The sequence below is a fragment of the Sebastes fasciatus genome, chromosome 14, assembly GCF_043250625.1.
Source record: "Sebastes fasciatus isolate fSebFas1 chromosome 14, fSebFas1.pri, whole genome shotgun sequence".
NCBI classification, from domain to species: Eukaryota; Metazoa; Chordata; class Actinopteri; order Perciformes; family Sebastidae; genus Sebastes; species Sebastes fasciatus.
In genome coordinates this window covers 14,998,308-15,014,093 of record NC_133808.1, presented here as the reverse complement: position 1 = coordinate 15,014,093, position 15,786 = coordinate 14,998,308, and the positions used below count along the sequence as shown (strand labels likewise).

General features: G+C 38.9%; 3 protein-coding genes across 6 annotated transcripts in view; 1 reads left to right on the top strand and 2 right to left on the bottom strand.

Moving 5' to 3' along the window:
* Positions 1-232: 232 nt before the first annotated feature.
* On the bottom strand, positions 233-2,389 carry trappc2 (trafficking protein particle complex subunit 2). Of its 2 annotated transcripts, XM_074659184.1 has the most exons (5): positions 2,291-2,389; positions 1,914-2,052; positions 1,318-1,460; positions 588-675; positions 233-488 (listed from the first exon to the last, which is right to left on the bottom strand). In XM_074659184.1, the coding sequence occupies exons 2-5, from the start codon at positions 2,004-2,006 to the stop codon at positions 390-392; spliced, it is 423 nt and encodes a 140-aa protein (XP_074515285.1). In that variant the 5' UTR covers positions 2,007-2,052; positions 2,291-2,389; the 3' UTR covers positions 233-389. The 2 variants fall into 2 exon arrangements, with proteins under 2 accessions (XP_074515285.1, XP_074515286.1); XM_074659185.1 differs by lacking the exon at positions 2,291-2,389 and having other exon boundaries at positions 1,914-2,249.
* Positions 2,390-3,195: 806 nt separating this feature from the next.
* ofd1 (OFD1 centriole and centriolar satellite protein) lies at positions 3,196-13,170 on the top strand. Of its 2 annotated transcripts, none has more exons than XM_074659144.1 (23): positions 3,196-3,363; positions 3,455-3,556; positions 4,482-4,685; positions 4,773-4,841; positions 4,940-4,967; positions 5,052-5,159; positions 5,247-5,383; positions 5,584-5,757; positions 5,936-6,042; positions 6,161-6,280; positions 6,926-6,999; positions 7,083-7,174; positions 7,373-7,562; positions 8,300-8,430; positions 8,614-8,725; positions 9,138-9,854; positions 10,134-10,290; positions 10,383-10,474; positions 11,741-11,869; positions 12,069-12,232; positions 12,331-12,516; positions 12,609-12,679; positions 12,962-13,170. In XM_074659144.1, the coding sequence occupies exons 2-23, from the start codon at positions 3,461-3,463 to the stop codon at positions 13,005-13,007; spliced, it is 3,204 nt and encodes a 1,067-aa protein (XP_074515245.1). In that variant the 5' UTR covers positions 3,196-3,363; positions 3,455-3,460; the 3' UTR covers positions 13,008-13,170. The 2 variants fall into 2 exon arrangements, with proteins under 2 accessions (XP_074515245.1, XP_074515244.1); XM_074659143.1 differs by having other exon boundaries at positions 3,245-3,363; positions 5,049-5,159.
* A 79-nt stretch (positions 13,171-13,249) lies between these two features.
* gpm6bb (glycoprotein M6Bb) overlaps positions 13,250-15,786 on the bottom strand; it is a 37,154-nt gene continuing 34,617 nt past the window's right edge. Inside the window, exon 7 of one of the 2 annotated variants that reach the window (XM_074659145.1) lies at positions 13,250-15,440. In XM_074659145.1, the coding sequence (XP_074515246.1) occupies positions 15,291-15,440 (150 nt within the window). In that variant the 3' untranslated portion in view covers positions 13,250-15,290. The remainder of the gene's footprint in view (positions 15,441-15,786) is intronic. The other variant, XM_074659146.1, reaches the window with a different exon arrangement.

The window sequence follows — 15,786 nt, the reverse complement described above, 5'->3', positions numbered from 1 at the left end:
GAGCATGTTTTGTAGTCTGAAAACTGATAAATCTGTTTATCATCCCAAGATTTGAACTGAATGATACCATTCTGCTGTGCTTTGTAACCTCTACAATGATATAATGCCTAAACCAGCAGATAACACAATATCAAGGTCTTCAATTCTAATGTTCTAATCAACATACAGTAGCCATACTCACAGCTCATCCCATGCAAGAAATCAAGAAACAAACATTACCTTAGAAACTACATCAGACAAGAACATGTTTTATAGAAAATCTGTGTTGAATACATTTTACATTTGTTTAACAGGAAAAGAAAGACAGACACCAAATATGTGTGTTAGGTATACAGTATATACACAACAAATAGACAAGATGCATTAAAATCCTGGTGCGTGTGAAGTGATTAACTCAGGAGATGTTTCTTTCCAAGAAACTGTACTTTCCTCTCAAAAGCTGTTGAGCGGATTGGTGCGTTGATTTCATAGAACGGATTCATTGCAAACTGGAAGATAAAATAAATGATTAAATCAAACACTGAAGTAAAAAAAGAAATGGACCAAATGTAACCTCATGCCAAGTTATTCTAATCAACACAACTTACCTTAATGTATAAATCATATACATCATTAAAAAAGTTTTTGATTCCATCCTCTTGTCGCACATCATGCAGCATGATGAATCTTATATGTACAGCAAATAATTAAAGAAAATAAAGCCATGTCAATGAATTCCTTGAATGTACAGACAATAAGACTAACAATATAATCACATTATACTACAAACTAACATGTTAAATAATGGCAGTGTGGCTTCAGCTATCAATTATTTTCATTATCAATCTGTTGAGTATTTTTTATTAATTGTGTAATCTATAAAATGGTAGAGAAAAATGCCAATCATAATTTCCCAGAGCTTAAAGTGACATCTTCAAATTCCTTGTTTTGTTCAACCACCAGTCCAAAACTCAAAGATATTTAATTTTACAATGATATAAAACAGAGAAAAGCAACACATCTTTATGTTTAACAGGCTGGATTGAAAGAATCTTTGGCATTTTTGCTTAATAAATGACTAAACGATTCATTGATTATCAAAACTTGATTCATTTCCTGTCGATTAATCAACTAATTGTTTCAGTTATCTTGCATTATTAAACATGAGATGAGCCATGTACTGTAGGGTTGTTTGTCTCTTCTGTTAGTAAACTACAACATGGCAATATTTATTATCCATTCTTTGATAGCGGTTACCACCATTAATAAAGAACTGAGTATAGTCTTCTGTGAGGGAATAAAAAGGGAAGAATCAAATGCAATATAAAAAGGATATGTCCTGCAGTGACGAAGGCAGAAACAAACCACTCGTTGAACTTGTCCACAGTTTTCAAGTACATGTTGTTGGACAGCCACATGTTTTCATCCACCAAATCCAGGGCCGCGTGTGCAATGAACTGGTTCAGGTGACGATGATCATCCTGTGGTCAATGACACACATTTTCATCAGACAACATATTACATTAACAGACATTATAATTTCATATAAATAACTGCAAAGGCCTTGCACCACTACATTAAAAGACAGTTTAGTGTGGCATATATTATATCCATTTTGCATCCATAGGCAGCTCAGTTTGAGAAAAAGTACACACATACACTAGACATACTGTTATCATAGACAGAGAGACAAGTAAGACCCAACAGACAAAACACATCACAATTATTCATACATAACTCCATTACAAAATGACCATCTGTCCTCTGGATTTACATGTCTTTAGCAGCACATTCATTATTATTTAGCAACAAGATGGACTGATGGACATAGCTGTAGTATATACCCAGGCTACTGAATAACGTTTAGCATTTCTTTACCACTGTTGTTGCACAAGATGTATTGTGATGAATGCTGGTAATAAAGTTAGTGTTACCTTTGACTCAGCCTTCCCAGCTGGCAGGAACTCCATCTCAAACACAGGATTGTCCTGATGACCAACCATGACGTAATAAAAGCTCCCAGACATCGTGTCCTCTTCTTCTTCTTCTTCTTCTTAGCAAAGCCAAACTGCCCTGAAAACAATTCAAACCAAACGAATTAGATCAAACTATTATAATGTTTCCTAGATATCAGTGTCAGCAGAAAGCTAACGTTAGCCGCAGTGCTGCACAGACGCTTTGGCGTCGTTTTACGTCTTCAAATGATTATTGTGAGACTAAAGAAAACATGTTACGTCTTTAAATAGTACAATAACGCAACGTAAACACATTAGTGAAAGCTTGTCACTCAATAAAAACAACTTTTGTTTACCTGTTAATTCTGCTTCCTGGAGAGAGAAGCGATAGCTGGCGCATAAAGATGACGACACAGTCAAGCAGACAAATGCATTTTTATTTATTTATTTATTATTTCAAAGTTACAGTATCCATAGTAACAGCAGAAAACATTTACATACAAAAGAAGCATAGCGAAAACATAAACAAAGAGCTATGCCAAACATAAAAGGACAACAGAAATGAAACAAAACCAACATAAAATAAAAAAAAATTCAATTAAAATAAATAAATAGATAATAATTAAAAAAGACCATGCGAGTCAAGCAGACAAAAGTATTTAAATTTATTTTAAATACTGTATTTCAAAAGTTCAATACATTAAATTCATAAAAATTTTCAGATTTTTCATTAAAATTCTGCAAATATATTTTACAGTATAAAAAATAAATATAAAAATAAAATAAATTATACAACAAATAAAATGTAAGGAAAAGATGAAAAATAAATAAACAAAATAATAAAAACAAACAAAGTTTGAAATGTCTAAACAATCTAACAGTTGTTGCCAATATAGAATTTTTTAAGTTTTAAGTTTTAAGTTTTTTTAAAATGACAGTATACATAGTAACAGCAGAAAACATTAAAAACATTTACATACATAAGAAGCACAGCGAAAAAACATAAACAAAGAGCTATGCCAAACATAAAAGGACAACAGAAATGAAACAAAACCAACATAAAATAAAATTTAAAAAAAGACCACGCGAGAGTATAACAATATTATCACTTAAAACCCTTAAAGATATTGCAAACATTCATTGTTAGCAGACAAATGTATTTATCAGATATCTGCTGTAAAACAGTACGTCATACGTCGGTGCGTCATAACTGGGGGCCGGAACCGGAGCCAAAGTTTCCGTTGACGGATTTAAATGCTGGAGACACACCTCCTCTGAAGGGACGCGAGACGCTCTGTGGTCGTTAAGCTGGTAACTAGGTTACTCGGTAGCTAGGTTACTCTCGGTAACTACTAGACATTAGTCTCTCTTCTGAGATGCCTGTTTCATGAGGTGTGAGGAAGACAGAGTGATAACAGTCTAACAACAGGTAAGAACACTTGGAGAGTTGTTGAAACTGAGGTTGTTGTTGTTCTTTAGCTGGCCTGTACTGTATTCTGCTTTTGTTGTTCTTCTGTCAGGAAGCTATGTCCTCGGCCAAGGAAGACACGTTGTCCCCAGATGAGCTGAGGAAAAGACTCTATCAAACCTTTAAAAGCAAAGGAGTGCTGGACACACTCAAGGTAAGTCGTGCTAAATACAGTTGCTGTTGGTTCTTGTAGCCCAAAGCCTAAATTACTATAGTCTTCATCCCTCTTGTTCTCAATTCAATTCAGTTTGCTTTATTGATCATGACTGTCAGGTGAACAATATTGCCAAAGCGTCAATTCAATAATAAATACAAATTTAAAAAAGAACAAAATAAAAACATATATATACAATTCATTAAGCAAATTACAATATATATATAGATATTTAAAAAGAACATGCATGTAAATGGAAGAAAACAATAAAGAAGTAATTCATGTTTGTTGTGTCAATAAAACAAACAAACGAATAAAAAACAATTAATAACAATATATTGCAATATCAAAATGTTAAATGTAAAAAAAAAAAAACTGAAGTAGAGGAGTAAATAAAAGGCAGAGTGTGAGTTACATTTATTATGTGTTGTTGTTGTTGTTGTTGTTGTTGTTGTTGTTGTTGTTGTTGTTGTTGTGGTTGTCTCTTAGGCTGTGACATGCACTGACATGCACTCTTTCACTCTTCTTCCCACAGGCGGTTAGGCTTGTAAATGGACTGTGTCCCCACACACACACACAGACTCACATCCAACCCCCCAGCATTAACACAGAAACAGTTTTTAAAGCTAGTCACATGTCAAAGATAATTTTTGGAACAGTAATGCAAACAGCACTTTACTATGGACATAAATGCACGTCTCTCTGCTGCTAAACACGACTGCAAATTGGGTGTATGACTGCAAATTGTGTCTGAAACGTTTACTTATTTTATTTTTCATTGTTATTTTTTAGGTTTGTTCATTTTAATACTTATTTATTCCATCCTTTTTTAATGCACTGACGGGAGCTTTGAGAAACAATATTTTGTGGTATGCAAATACTCAGTCAAATGACAATAAAGTGAATCTTGAATGATGTGATTCAGACACAGCTGCGGAATCAGCTCATCCAAGAGCTAAAACACCCACCTTTGACTGGAGGAGGACCAGTTCCCAGACCAGTACCTGGGAAATCTGAACCCCTTTTGGTCTCAGCCTGTAACAGCATAGTGGCTGATCATCTCCGTGCCTCGGGGTATGAGTACACCCTTTCTGTATTCCACCCTGAAAGTGGCCTATGCAAAGACAAGGTAAGCATGAGCACTTGTCTAATTTACTGTAGCTTATAAAGAACTTCATTGCAGATGAAGATTTTGGTCTCTGATCTATTTTGGCAGGTTTTCACGACAGGAGACCTTCTTCAGCTTCTTAAAATCAGTCATGAATCAGCACTTTACAGATCACTGGTAATTAATAATATGATTTAGCATGTAGAATATTGTTCTTGAGATGATAAATACATCCTGTTACTAATAATAGTGTTATTATTTCATATTTTTTACAGTCTTCAAACAAAGATCACAATGATAAAGGTATGTTCTGTTCCCTTTTAGTTAAACTGCTCCTGCCCCTTCTAACGCCTGTCGTTGATATGATATTTTCTATTTGTCTAGCAGGGTTCCTGATCAGCCTCCTAACACAGCTAACACACCATTATACTCACGGCCTGTGCCATGATGCTGACACTCAGACAACCAATACAGCAAGTTATGGAGAGTCTCTTGGTATGATGAAATTAAATTACATTGTACTCCACATACAGTAAATGCCTTTCAACGCACACTTTAATGTTTTCTTTCTTCCATACACAGTTGAGAAGATGAAAATGATTGATAAGGAATACGAGGGCTTAAATCACAGCGGGGAGAAATGGTTTTCATTCCAGTCAAAACTGGCTCCATATAGAAAAGAAATGGAAGCACAGATGCAAGCAGAAATGAACACAAAGGTATGTATATTTTTCTACAAAATCAAAAGCTGTATGAGTAGGTATGAAGCACAGATGCATTCTCATATCTACAATAAACAATGCTTATAAGGTATACATGCTATGTGGTGTAACTTTAAATGCATAATGTTTTATGAGTGGCTAATATGTGATCATGCAGTTTTCCTGCTGGTCATCATTGTGTCTTTTTGTTCCTTAAGATGCAACATTTTAAAGATGTTGAAATCGCCACTGTGAGGATGGAAGAAAAAGCTAAATTTCATAAAGAATTTGATAAGCTGAAGCAAGAGCTGGAGAGGACTTACGAGATGAAGGCGAAGGCGTTGATGGAGCGGGAGAAAAATGCCATTGATCGATTACAAAAACAACAAGAGGTAGATTACTGCTAATATGATGCTGCGCTCTGTTTCTTTCTCGAGATAAACCTTTGCAAAATCATAATTTCTGAAAAGGGAAATTATGGCAGGCTACATCACAGTATTTATTGGCATAATTTCCAATTGCTTGAATCTAAAAGTGTAATTGATGCTTGATGATTTCTCTTTTCTTTAGATTGAAGACAAAAATCTGTATATGCAGAGACAATCGGTCCTGAAAGAAATTGAAACAGTGCGGAACAGAGAGAACGAGCTGAGGATGAGAATGGAGGCTTTTGAAAAGTAAGGGCTGGTTTTTTTTTACCATTCATGTTATTAAAGAGGTGCTACTGTATGCTCTCTCATTGTGTATATATGTGTGTACATATTGTGTAATATTACTGTGTTTGTATGATGATAGGACTTGTCAAATTCACGAGGAAAAGGTCAAGACCACTGAAGAGCTGCTGAGGAGGAGAGAACTGGCAGTGAAGACGATGGAGGACACACACGACCAAAGGCTGAAGAACGAACTCTCCAGGTATTTTCATGTTGTACGGGGTTCACATGGTGGCCTCACATTGTTTCCACCAGTTAGACATATTCAGTTGGTTACACACATATGCAATCTCATTTGACATATTCTCTCAATTCTGTTAGTTCACTTATCCTCTCAAGTTTAGGGTATGTATCCTTATTAGGGATGTTGTCATTGTGTGACCAGAGGATGTCACTGTTTTGTAGGTTTAAAGTAAAAGCAGTATGTACATTGAAAATCTCCATTGATTTGTTCCATTCTACAGCTAAAATATTGTTGCACCAACTGTTTGAATGCTGCCAGTGAGTCTCATAGTGCATTGTTTTCTTTTTGAAAAGTAAATAAGTTGAAATTGGCCACATATTTAGACCCCAAATTCCAAAAAAATCTGTTCTGATATGCTTATCATTTGTTATTATATCAGATCTTTGTCTTATGCAGTATATACATATAGTTATGTAGTGGACCTGATAGGGGACCTGATCATCAACTTAACCAAATGATACATTGCTTTAACAAGTCTAAATGGCAGCTGGTTTGGTTTATAACTCTGTACCCTTCTGTAATAGGAAAAAGGCCACATGGATTTCCAAGATGTTTTTGTTGCTAGATCTCTTTTTGATTGTTCTTATGTCTTTATATTATTAGGTATCAGTTTGAGTTGAAGGATGAATTTATCAAGAGAACAGAAAAATTAACCGAGAATGAGACCAGAAACAAAGGTGAGTATTTAAATTAATGCAAGCCCGCTGACTGGTTTTCTATGGTCCATGTTTTGATTTGATATTGTGTTTTTATTTCTCAGTGGAAACCGTTCGTATCCAAAAGGAGTCGGCTGTAATTGACGGCAAATTAGAGGAGCACTGCAGAGCGTGTTCGGAGCTGAGACGGCTGCAGGTAACACAACACAACCCCAGTCCTCCAGCAGTGTTAACTTCACCCTCTTAAACAGGCACAGTACTAAATAATTCAACACTTGTATTCAGACAAAACTTCCAATCCTTCAGTGTGATGGTTGATAATAAAGTAATGTAATAATTAAGTCTCCAGTTTTATTTTACCTGCTCTATTCCCGTCTCCTCTGTTGTTTTCCAGGCTGAGCTCGACACGGCACAGCAGCAGATTTCTCTGCTGACTCAACAGAAGGAGCTGTTGAGGGAAAGACTGGAGAGCGTGAGTGACTACCTCAGCTTGAAAAGAGAGAAAGCAGAGCTGCAGGGACAGCTGCGGCTGCTAAAGAAACAGCTGGAGGAGGCCCAAGAGGAGAACCGGCTTCTCCATGCAGGTGAGGATTACCTCGGATTGGATCAGGATTTTCTGTCTGTATTAATAATAGACCACTGATTCCCTTTGCGACTGGTAAATTCAATATGTGTGAGAGTTGTCGCTTATAAACCTAGAAAAAAATCGGTAGCTCAGAATATTTGTAGTCTTTTTTTTCCAGATAAATCCAGTTCCTATGTTGCATTCACAGACGGTGCTTGAGAGTGGGCTCATTGTGAGCTGTGGGAGATGCAGTGTACTGTGAAGCATTCATGTCTGCTGAGTCTTTTTGAATGTGTCTTGCCTGCCAATGTGGGGCCTCTGTGCTGTGTTTGTAGCTCTGCAGACAACTCTCTAAAAAGGAACCAGCACTGAGGGAATAGGGATGAGAGATGGAGTGAAGGGGAGCAGTGACAGAGGGCTCCCTTTACCCACGGCCGAGAACCAAACGCTTACCTCTCTCTGAGGGATGCAGTATTCTTCCTGTTTGAGGATCGAGCAAAGGGGCCTTTTTCCTAGTTACTAACAAAAGTTAGAAACATGGTGCGGAATCCCATGTGCTGTACTCTCACGCTGGTCAGATCCATACAACCAAAAAACGTGAACTGGAGCACTTAAACATGACACCCCTAAATCAGAACAACTTCCATGTATCCCCAGAGGCTTTTTCCTCAGATAGCTGAAATAGACACTGCACTGGCAAAAAAGGATGTACTTTTTAAATTATGTTTTGACTCTGATAACCTTTCTCTCTTTCAGATTTGGGCAAGCCGTCCAAGGAGCAGCTGGTCTTGCAGATGGATCTACGGAGGCTGCAGAGCGCTCGCAGTCTGGACGCGGAAGAGTTTGACAACCAGAAACAGGTGCTGCAGGCACAGCTCCAGAGTGAGGTCAGTCACACTCGCACTCACAGCATCTCGCTGAGTGTGGGAAACTATGTGGTCAGCTCTTTTTTCGTTTTTTCTCACACAATTTTGTCTCACCTTGGGGAATTTCTTGTGTAATCTTGATTTCCGGTGATCCATAGTTATACTTTGCACAGGCCTTACACTGTACTCTCGTGTTGTCTGCAGGTGGAGCGGTGCGCTCAGCTCAAAGCTCAGCTGATAGAGTGCGAGGAGAGGACACAGTGGATGACTAACCACGTTGAGGAAATTAAGATGCAGCTTCGCCAAACTCAACAAGGTACCCCAAAGACTGGGCGTGCATGTCTGCCACGTCTTAGTGTCATTAGAGGTTTCTGTATGCAGTTATACATAACTGGGGGGAACTTTATTTCTGTTTCTCATAAACTGGCTTCCTTTCTTGGAAATTCTTGAAGAAAAAGAGCTCAAACATTCTCCCTTCTTTTCAATTACTATAAATGCTATAAAATGTTTAGCAAAAACAAGAAAGGAAGCCATGTTACAGTAGTAGTAACCAGATCCTATGTGTAAATGCATGTAAAGAGTTCTTGGAAATTAGTTGTAGCAACCCTTTTTTGTGATTTGTGCTCTTTAATGGTGGTTGGTCTTCTGTATTAGTGTTCAACTCTCCGCTTGTTTGCTTTTCCTTTTCTTTCCCTTTTTCTTTTGTGTAACCCATGCGATGATGGCAGCTCTTGAAAATGAAGTGCTGCGTAACCCCAAGCCCTCTCTTGTCGATCGCTCAATACTGGAGCTCAGCGCCGACAAGCTGGTTCCGCCTGACATCTATGTGGACAGAGCTCTGCTGAGGGCCGTGGTGGGTTATGATGATGTTTGTGAAGCAGGTGGGCCCGCGCGAGGACACAAGTCGCCTTGGAGCGACACTCCGGACCCCGACATGGAGCTGGTGGCCGTGGCCAAGGCTCGGATCCAGGAGCTGCAGGAGGAGGCCGAGACCTTGGAGGAGGCCTACAGGAACTACCAGCAGAGGGCAGTGCTCTCCACCGTCTCACACATGCTTCCCCCAAGACCTCTCTCCCCACAGCGAGCACATCCTTCACATCGTCCAGACTCTCCTCTAAGAAAACAAGTCTCTCATCGTTCACACACCCACTCGCCCTACAAATCACACAGACCACTGTCTCCTCAAACTACCAGAACCCTCTCCTCGGCACCCTATGACACCAGAAACACCGCCCCACCACCTGCACAACCAAGAGTGACCTTCTCAGAAGACAACAACCAACCCCAGTCCACAGTTTTCACTGACCACAGTCTACATTCATTGACTGAATCTCTGTTCCTAAGAGATGGACACCCCCAGGACGCAAGCAGCCCTCCGTCCAGACGTCTGTCCTCCACACCGCGCTCTTCCTCCAGGAAGAAGCTTCAAAGAGAGATTGCAGAAGGTACCTTCAAAAAAATGCTTCATGCTGTGAAAACACTTCAAAAGGGATTAGATGAACCGACCCTCTTGAACTGTCAATAAATAAAAAATGAAATAGTTTCATGTCGTCAGCACCCGTATATACTGCACATTTAACACTTACTGTGAATATTTTATTAATGTGCCAGAGTGTAAAAACAGTTTAAACATTCAAAACAGTCAGTCCGCACCTTTTTTATGTCATCACTTTGGATTATAATCTTTCTCCCATTGCCTAACATGAAGTCTTTGCATCTGACAGAAGCACTCGGGTCTCCGACGGCGTTCCCGGAGTTGTCGTTTGACAGACAGCTCCCCCGTGACCTTGGCGACGAGGTGGCGACCTCAGGTGACTTTCCCTTTGAGCTCAGTCCACTTCGCAGTCCTCAGCTCAAGAGCACAGCACGAGACCAGTCCAGGTACCATCTGGCATCACTTTGGCAAGGACATTACAACACTTTTATACACCTTTTACGTAGTGAATACTAATACCCTCATCTTTGCACCTCAGTCCACCAAAGCTGCACCCTGTGTTCTCCAGCTTGGAGTCTTCCCCACAGCCTGAGAAAATAAGCCTAGAAGACCTCACAGGGATTATGTCAGGTACTCTAAACTACTATTTGATGTTGTGTTTTTCACATTATTTATACAATGCCACAGCGTAACTCAGTTGTGTTTTGTTCATTGGGGTGCCAAAGATTACAGGGAGAGCGCCAGAATTTGGTTGCTCTGAGGTTGTCAAATTTAGATTTGCACATGTATAACTAAAATCGTAATAATACACATACTGGATAATTTATACTAAAGTCTTTTTTGCTACTTAGTAGGCCTCATTACTGTTTAAAGCTAGTATTTTGGCACAGTTGCAGATAAAGATCAGGCTATACCAATATTATTAGTATTATACTATTTGTAGAATTAGATTCCAGTAGCGGCTGCGTTTTTTTCCGACTCGTGGGATCCAAACATTTCCAATAACTCCAGAGCATTGTAAAGTCCAAAAGTCAACATTTATTGAAAAAAAAGATAGATATGTTATGATTATATAGATATGTTTTATCTGACAAAATATTCTGCTTCGATCCATATTTGTTGGCATTTAGCCTTTCAAAAACCAAATTTTCACTGCAGTCAAAAACTGTTTGCTCTCCTGCTCGCCACACACAAAGGGAGGAACGCATTGATGAGTTATATTCATTAAAGAAAGATTTTTTTAGGGTGATGTCAGAAAATATGGGGGACATTAAGACGACATCACCAGTCGTCTTAATGCACTGGTGATGTGAAACCCAGTTTAGATCTTCAGTTTGCAAATACAGCTTGTGTGATTAATGCTGTGTACTGGAAAGGCTGTTTGGTTCGTGTCATTGCGCTTGACACATACAATAAGAGCAGAATAGTTGTAATCAACGGGGGACATTTAATCTGTTGTTGGCACATAAAGTATTCTTTACAGTTCTGTTCCATGTTGTTTTACTGTCTGGAAGACATGGACGCCTCTAGGTGTCCATTTCAAAAGCACAATTTCCTGAATAATCAGCACCTGGAGGTTTTCCTGTTGTGCCTTAAGATCTCTGTATCCTGCAGTGAACAGCCATACATTATTATTATTTTTTTTTTCAATTTCATTATCATTAATTTAAACAAAAACCCCAGTAACGAAATGCAGTATATCCGGTGTGGAAGCTTTTGGATTTGGGACTGGCTGTTTTTTAATGAGTGTGTGACTGGCCTCCAAAGTGTCCTTTCAGTGGCCCCGCACAATGGTGAAGATGAAGGGCAGCTGATTATGTATTCTGTGCCGGTCCTCTGGCCCTTTTTGCATTATGGTGGAGAATAAAAGATCTCTTTGTGCGCGTCTCCCTCCAGAGCCCGGCCACATTCCAGAGCTTCTCCTGGACACTGCCGTCCCTCTCTCCGAGGAGGCCCCTGACGGCCCCGCTGTCCCCCGCCCACAGGACCTCCCAGAAGACCCGATAGACTCGCAGGGCCAAGCGGGTGAGTCGTTAGTCCACCCTTACCTCCCCCTGTTACTGATGCATAATCTTGGTTGACCCCAAATGACAAGAATGGCCACCTTCTACTGTACACCATCAGTCTGACTGTATGAATCTCTCATGTATTGAGACCATTCTGGGGGTACATTGCTTCTGTAAACCAAAATAAAGTGACTCATGTCAATCCATATGTTTTATAGAAGTCCCACAAGCATCAGATGAATCTGCAAGGGAAGAAGATGAGGAGGATGAGCAGCAGAGATGGGAAAGAGAGCGAAAGGAAAGACTCGAACGAAGGCAAATGCAGCAAGAGGAAGCCAGAGAGCGGGAGCTGCAAGAACTTGAAAGACTGGAGAACGACATGGTAAAAGATTATCTCACACCAAGTTCACCTAAAACTTCTCTTTACCAAGAAAAGGCAGCTTGGTGAAATGAATATTGACAGTATTTATGTCTAACCAGCTTTTGCAAGAGATGGAGCAACCAGGACAGGAAAAAGAAGAAGAAGAAGAAACTGCAGTTAAGAAAGGAGGAGATGAAGAGCAGAAGCAAGAGGCGGATAATGACGAGGAGGAGTCTAAAGGTGAAAATCCATTGGAGAAATACATGAAGATGGTGCTGGAAGCAAGAGAGAAGCAGCATGCGCAGGTGAGTTACACGCACTCCTGTAAAATGTTGCTTTTGTGAGCAGCTGCTCTGTGTGTTAAACTAAGTGTGTGTTTGTGTGTGTGGGGTTTCAGAGTCCTGAAAGAGAAGAAGCAGCACATACGAGCCCAGAGGCCAAGAGTTTGTCTGAGGAGAAAGAAGACAGGTAACTAGAAACAGTTGACTAAACTTATAGCTTTATGAATAAAGTTTTGTAATTCAAAAGCTATGCTAGGAAAGTTTAATAAATACATAAGCCTACATGATCCTCTTCCAAAAACATGTAATTTCTTCCGTGGTTTCTCATCTCCTGGTCTTTTTAATGTTATTTGTTCTGGAATTATGTCGTCTTAAGGATGAATTAATTGAGAAATACTATTTTTGGTTCAGCTTTTATATTTCTGTCCCCTCGAGGCTTTCACTAATTAACTTGATATTGTTTTCCCAGCGTTGCAGCGTATTCACAAAAGGATGAAGAAGATGATTTCTGGTGAGCCGGTTGTTACAGACTGCTGTCATAAACTGATGAATTATACAAGCCTCTCTCGTCTTGTACTGTTTTTAACAAGTGTTGTTTTATATTTTAAGATTTTGCTTTTCAGTATGTATATTTGACACCATCAACTGCATATGTTTGAATAAATCATATTGGATTTTGTCTTTTTCATTTTGACTGACTGTACACCACCAAACAAGATATTCCTATCACGCTAAAGAAAAACACAACAACATGAAGTTTGTTTTATGTTGTTTTTTTATTTTCATAAAAAGAGTCAACAGGCTAGTTGAGTAATGTCATAAAGGGGTTTCCATTCAGACAGGATGCTGGATTGTTGTCCTCCTGGTGATTGATAGGTAGCCTTTTATTCTTTAGTTTTTGGTTCGTTCAAACAGGAAACACAGCATACAGAGATGAGATGCACATCTGGCATCTTTCTCCTCGGCCGCTGCGCACCTGTGGCTATTAGTCCCGCAGAGAACTACAGTATGCAGGTTCTGTACTACAATATCTCACAGATACTGTGTAAAACACTGGGCAGAAAGAGTCACAATGACATTCATACTTTGGCTAAATTCACCATTTAGATTGCCGTACAAATTTTATAAATGACTGGTGTTGCAACTAATTGTTATTTGAATTAAAAGTTAAGCATCAGTATTTCACGAGGAAGCCCTTGACATTCATAGAAAATACAGGTATACTATCAGACAACAAAATAATATAAGACTAGAAGAAAAGAACCTAAACACTGACTAACCAGCTACATAAAATGGATTAATTTGTATTTAGAATAAAAAAGGAAACAGGCAAACACTGCCTACTACTGATGTCAGTATACACGACTACACATCACACGTGTGTCACTGCAGAAACAGTTGTCTTCATGCAACAAAGAAACTTATCCCTGTAACTCAACTAATAGAAATAAAAGATTACATGAGTAATTATGTCAGCATTTTGTGACAATTGCACATCAAAAAACAGGTGCAATAATAGAAAATTAAGAACAAAAATGAAGTGGTTTTATCTTTAAAAAATAAGAAAACACTAAAAAAAAATCCTGACTTGTAACAAGTTCACACCTTAAGTTCTGTAGTTTCTCCATAGTACCAATGCACATGGGACATATCACACTTGTTTTATAAGATTTTTCAAAATCAAGTAAATTTTGATCATATATTACAATATATGATGAGATATTATAATAGATAATGAGCTAAAAAGCATTTATGAGGGATCAGAGAGAGCTCTGTGTTGGCAAGCCTTGATCTTTTTTCTTTTTTTCATTTGCATAAAGAATTCACATGGACCAAACTTTTACGAATATCCTTCTAATTATTGGCAGCAGTTCACATTTAGCAAGCAAGTTACTCTTGTGGCATTATCCATAAAGATTACATCCTAAGATACTGTGATGTAGACGAGCTCCCGGGTGTGTGTGTGTGTGTTTGAGTGTGTGATTTCCGAACCATAGTTATACAAGAGAGGGGTGTTTGTTCCAGTTAAATTGTTCCATAGGCTCTAGTGCACACCTGAGGTAGTGTTAATGTAGGCCATGACTGTTCTATGTGACTTTTAATTAGCTTTACAATGTAAATTATAGTCTAGAACCAATTATTTATCACACATATTATCACTAGGATTAAAATGCAGGTAAATACTTGACCACATTATATATTTTAACTGTGAAATTAAAGCAAAACAGCATCTTGTGACATGCCGTAGTCTTGTGTCAGCACATTATACAGAAAATTGACGGTTCTTCTGACATGCTATCTAGAAGTGACACGCTAACTCTGAGTGTTAAGGCCTTTCATGTTATGTATCATGATTCTGCATTTTTTGATTGAAAAAAAATGAGCAAACAAATAAAAAATGTCACATTCCCTTGTTGAAAAAGAAAGACAAACGTGTCGTCGTTATGCGTCGTATGAGAATAGTGCAATGTCTCAAGCTTCGCCAGCAAAAAAAAAAACTGGCTACAAAAGAATAGAGAGAATCAAACACTGCATGAATTCAAAATTGTGTTCTCCTTCGCAAAAAATAAAATAAAATTTTAAGTAGCAGTTCCAAAACACTTGTTGGTGAGTTAGTGCAGAAAGCAACACTGATGCATTAGTTTGTTAGGAGCCTGGTTAGTACTGCACAGTGTCACAGTGGCAGGTTATTCTAGCTGAGCGTCGTCTTGGTCCAAACGGGCCACAGTGGCTGGCCGCAGTGTCTGTGCGTCTTTACGTGTGTGTGTGTGTGTGTTTGTGTGGAGTGTGTGATATCCTTATGTGTAGGAATTGAGGCATTCCTTTGAGCGTGAGGTGATGTCCTGCAGCTCCCGCTCTTCCTTCATTTTGATGTCTTGGTAGGCATGCATTTGACTGGCGTCCTTAAGGTAGGCCCAGTTTGCTGAGAGAATCATGAGGAAGTGGATCTGGAAGAGAAGGGTGAGGTGGATGGCCCGTGAGCATGTCAAGAGGTGCAAAGCAAGCTACAGGAGTCAGAGCTAGGGTATGTACATCACGGACATACACAAAACACATAAAGTTAAGCTTTTGAAAGTGACATAAAGGCATTACTGACTTATTATTGTAACATTACTGTTACAATCACTACTAATACTGGAGTTATGTTGCTATCTTACTACACATAGTACTACAGAAGTGACACTTTTAAAAGGCGTGAGAATGAGTCGAGAAGAGAAAGAGAGCCACAGGTTGTGCATGCGAGTTTTTCTGCAGCTGAAAAAGCTTGAGGTTAGTGCAAAGCGTGAGATTTTG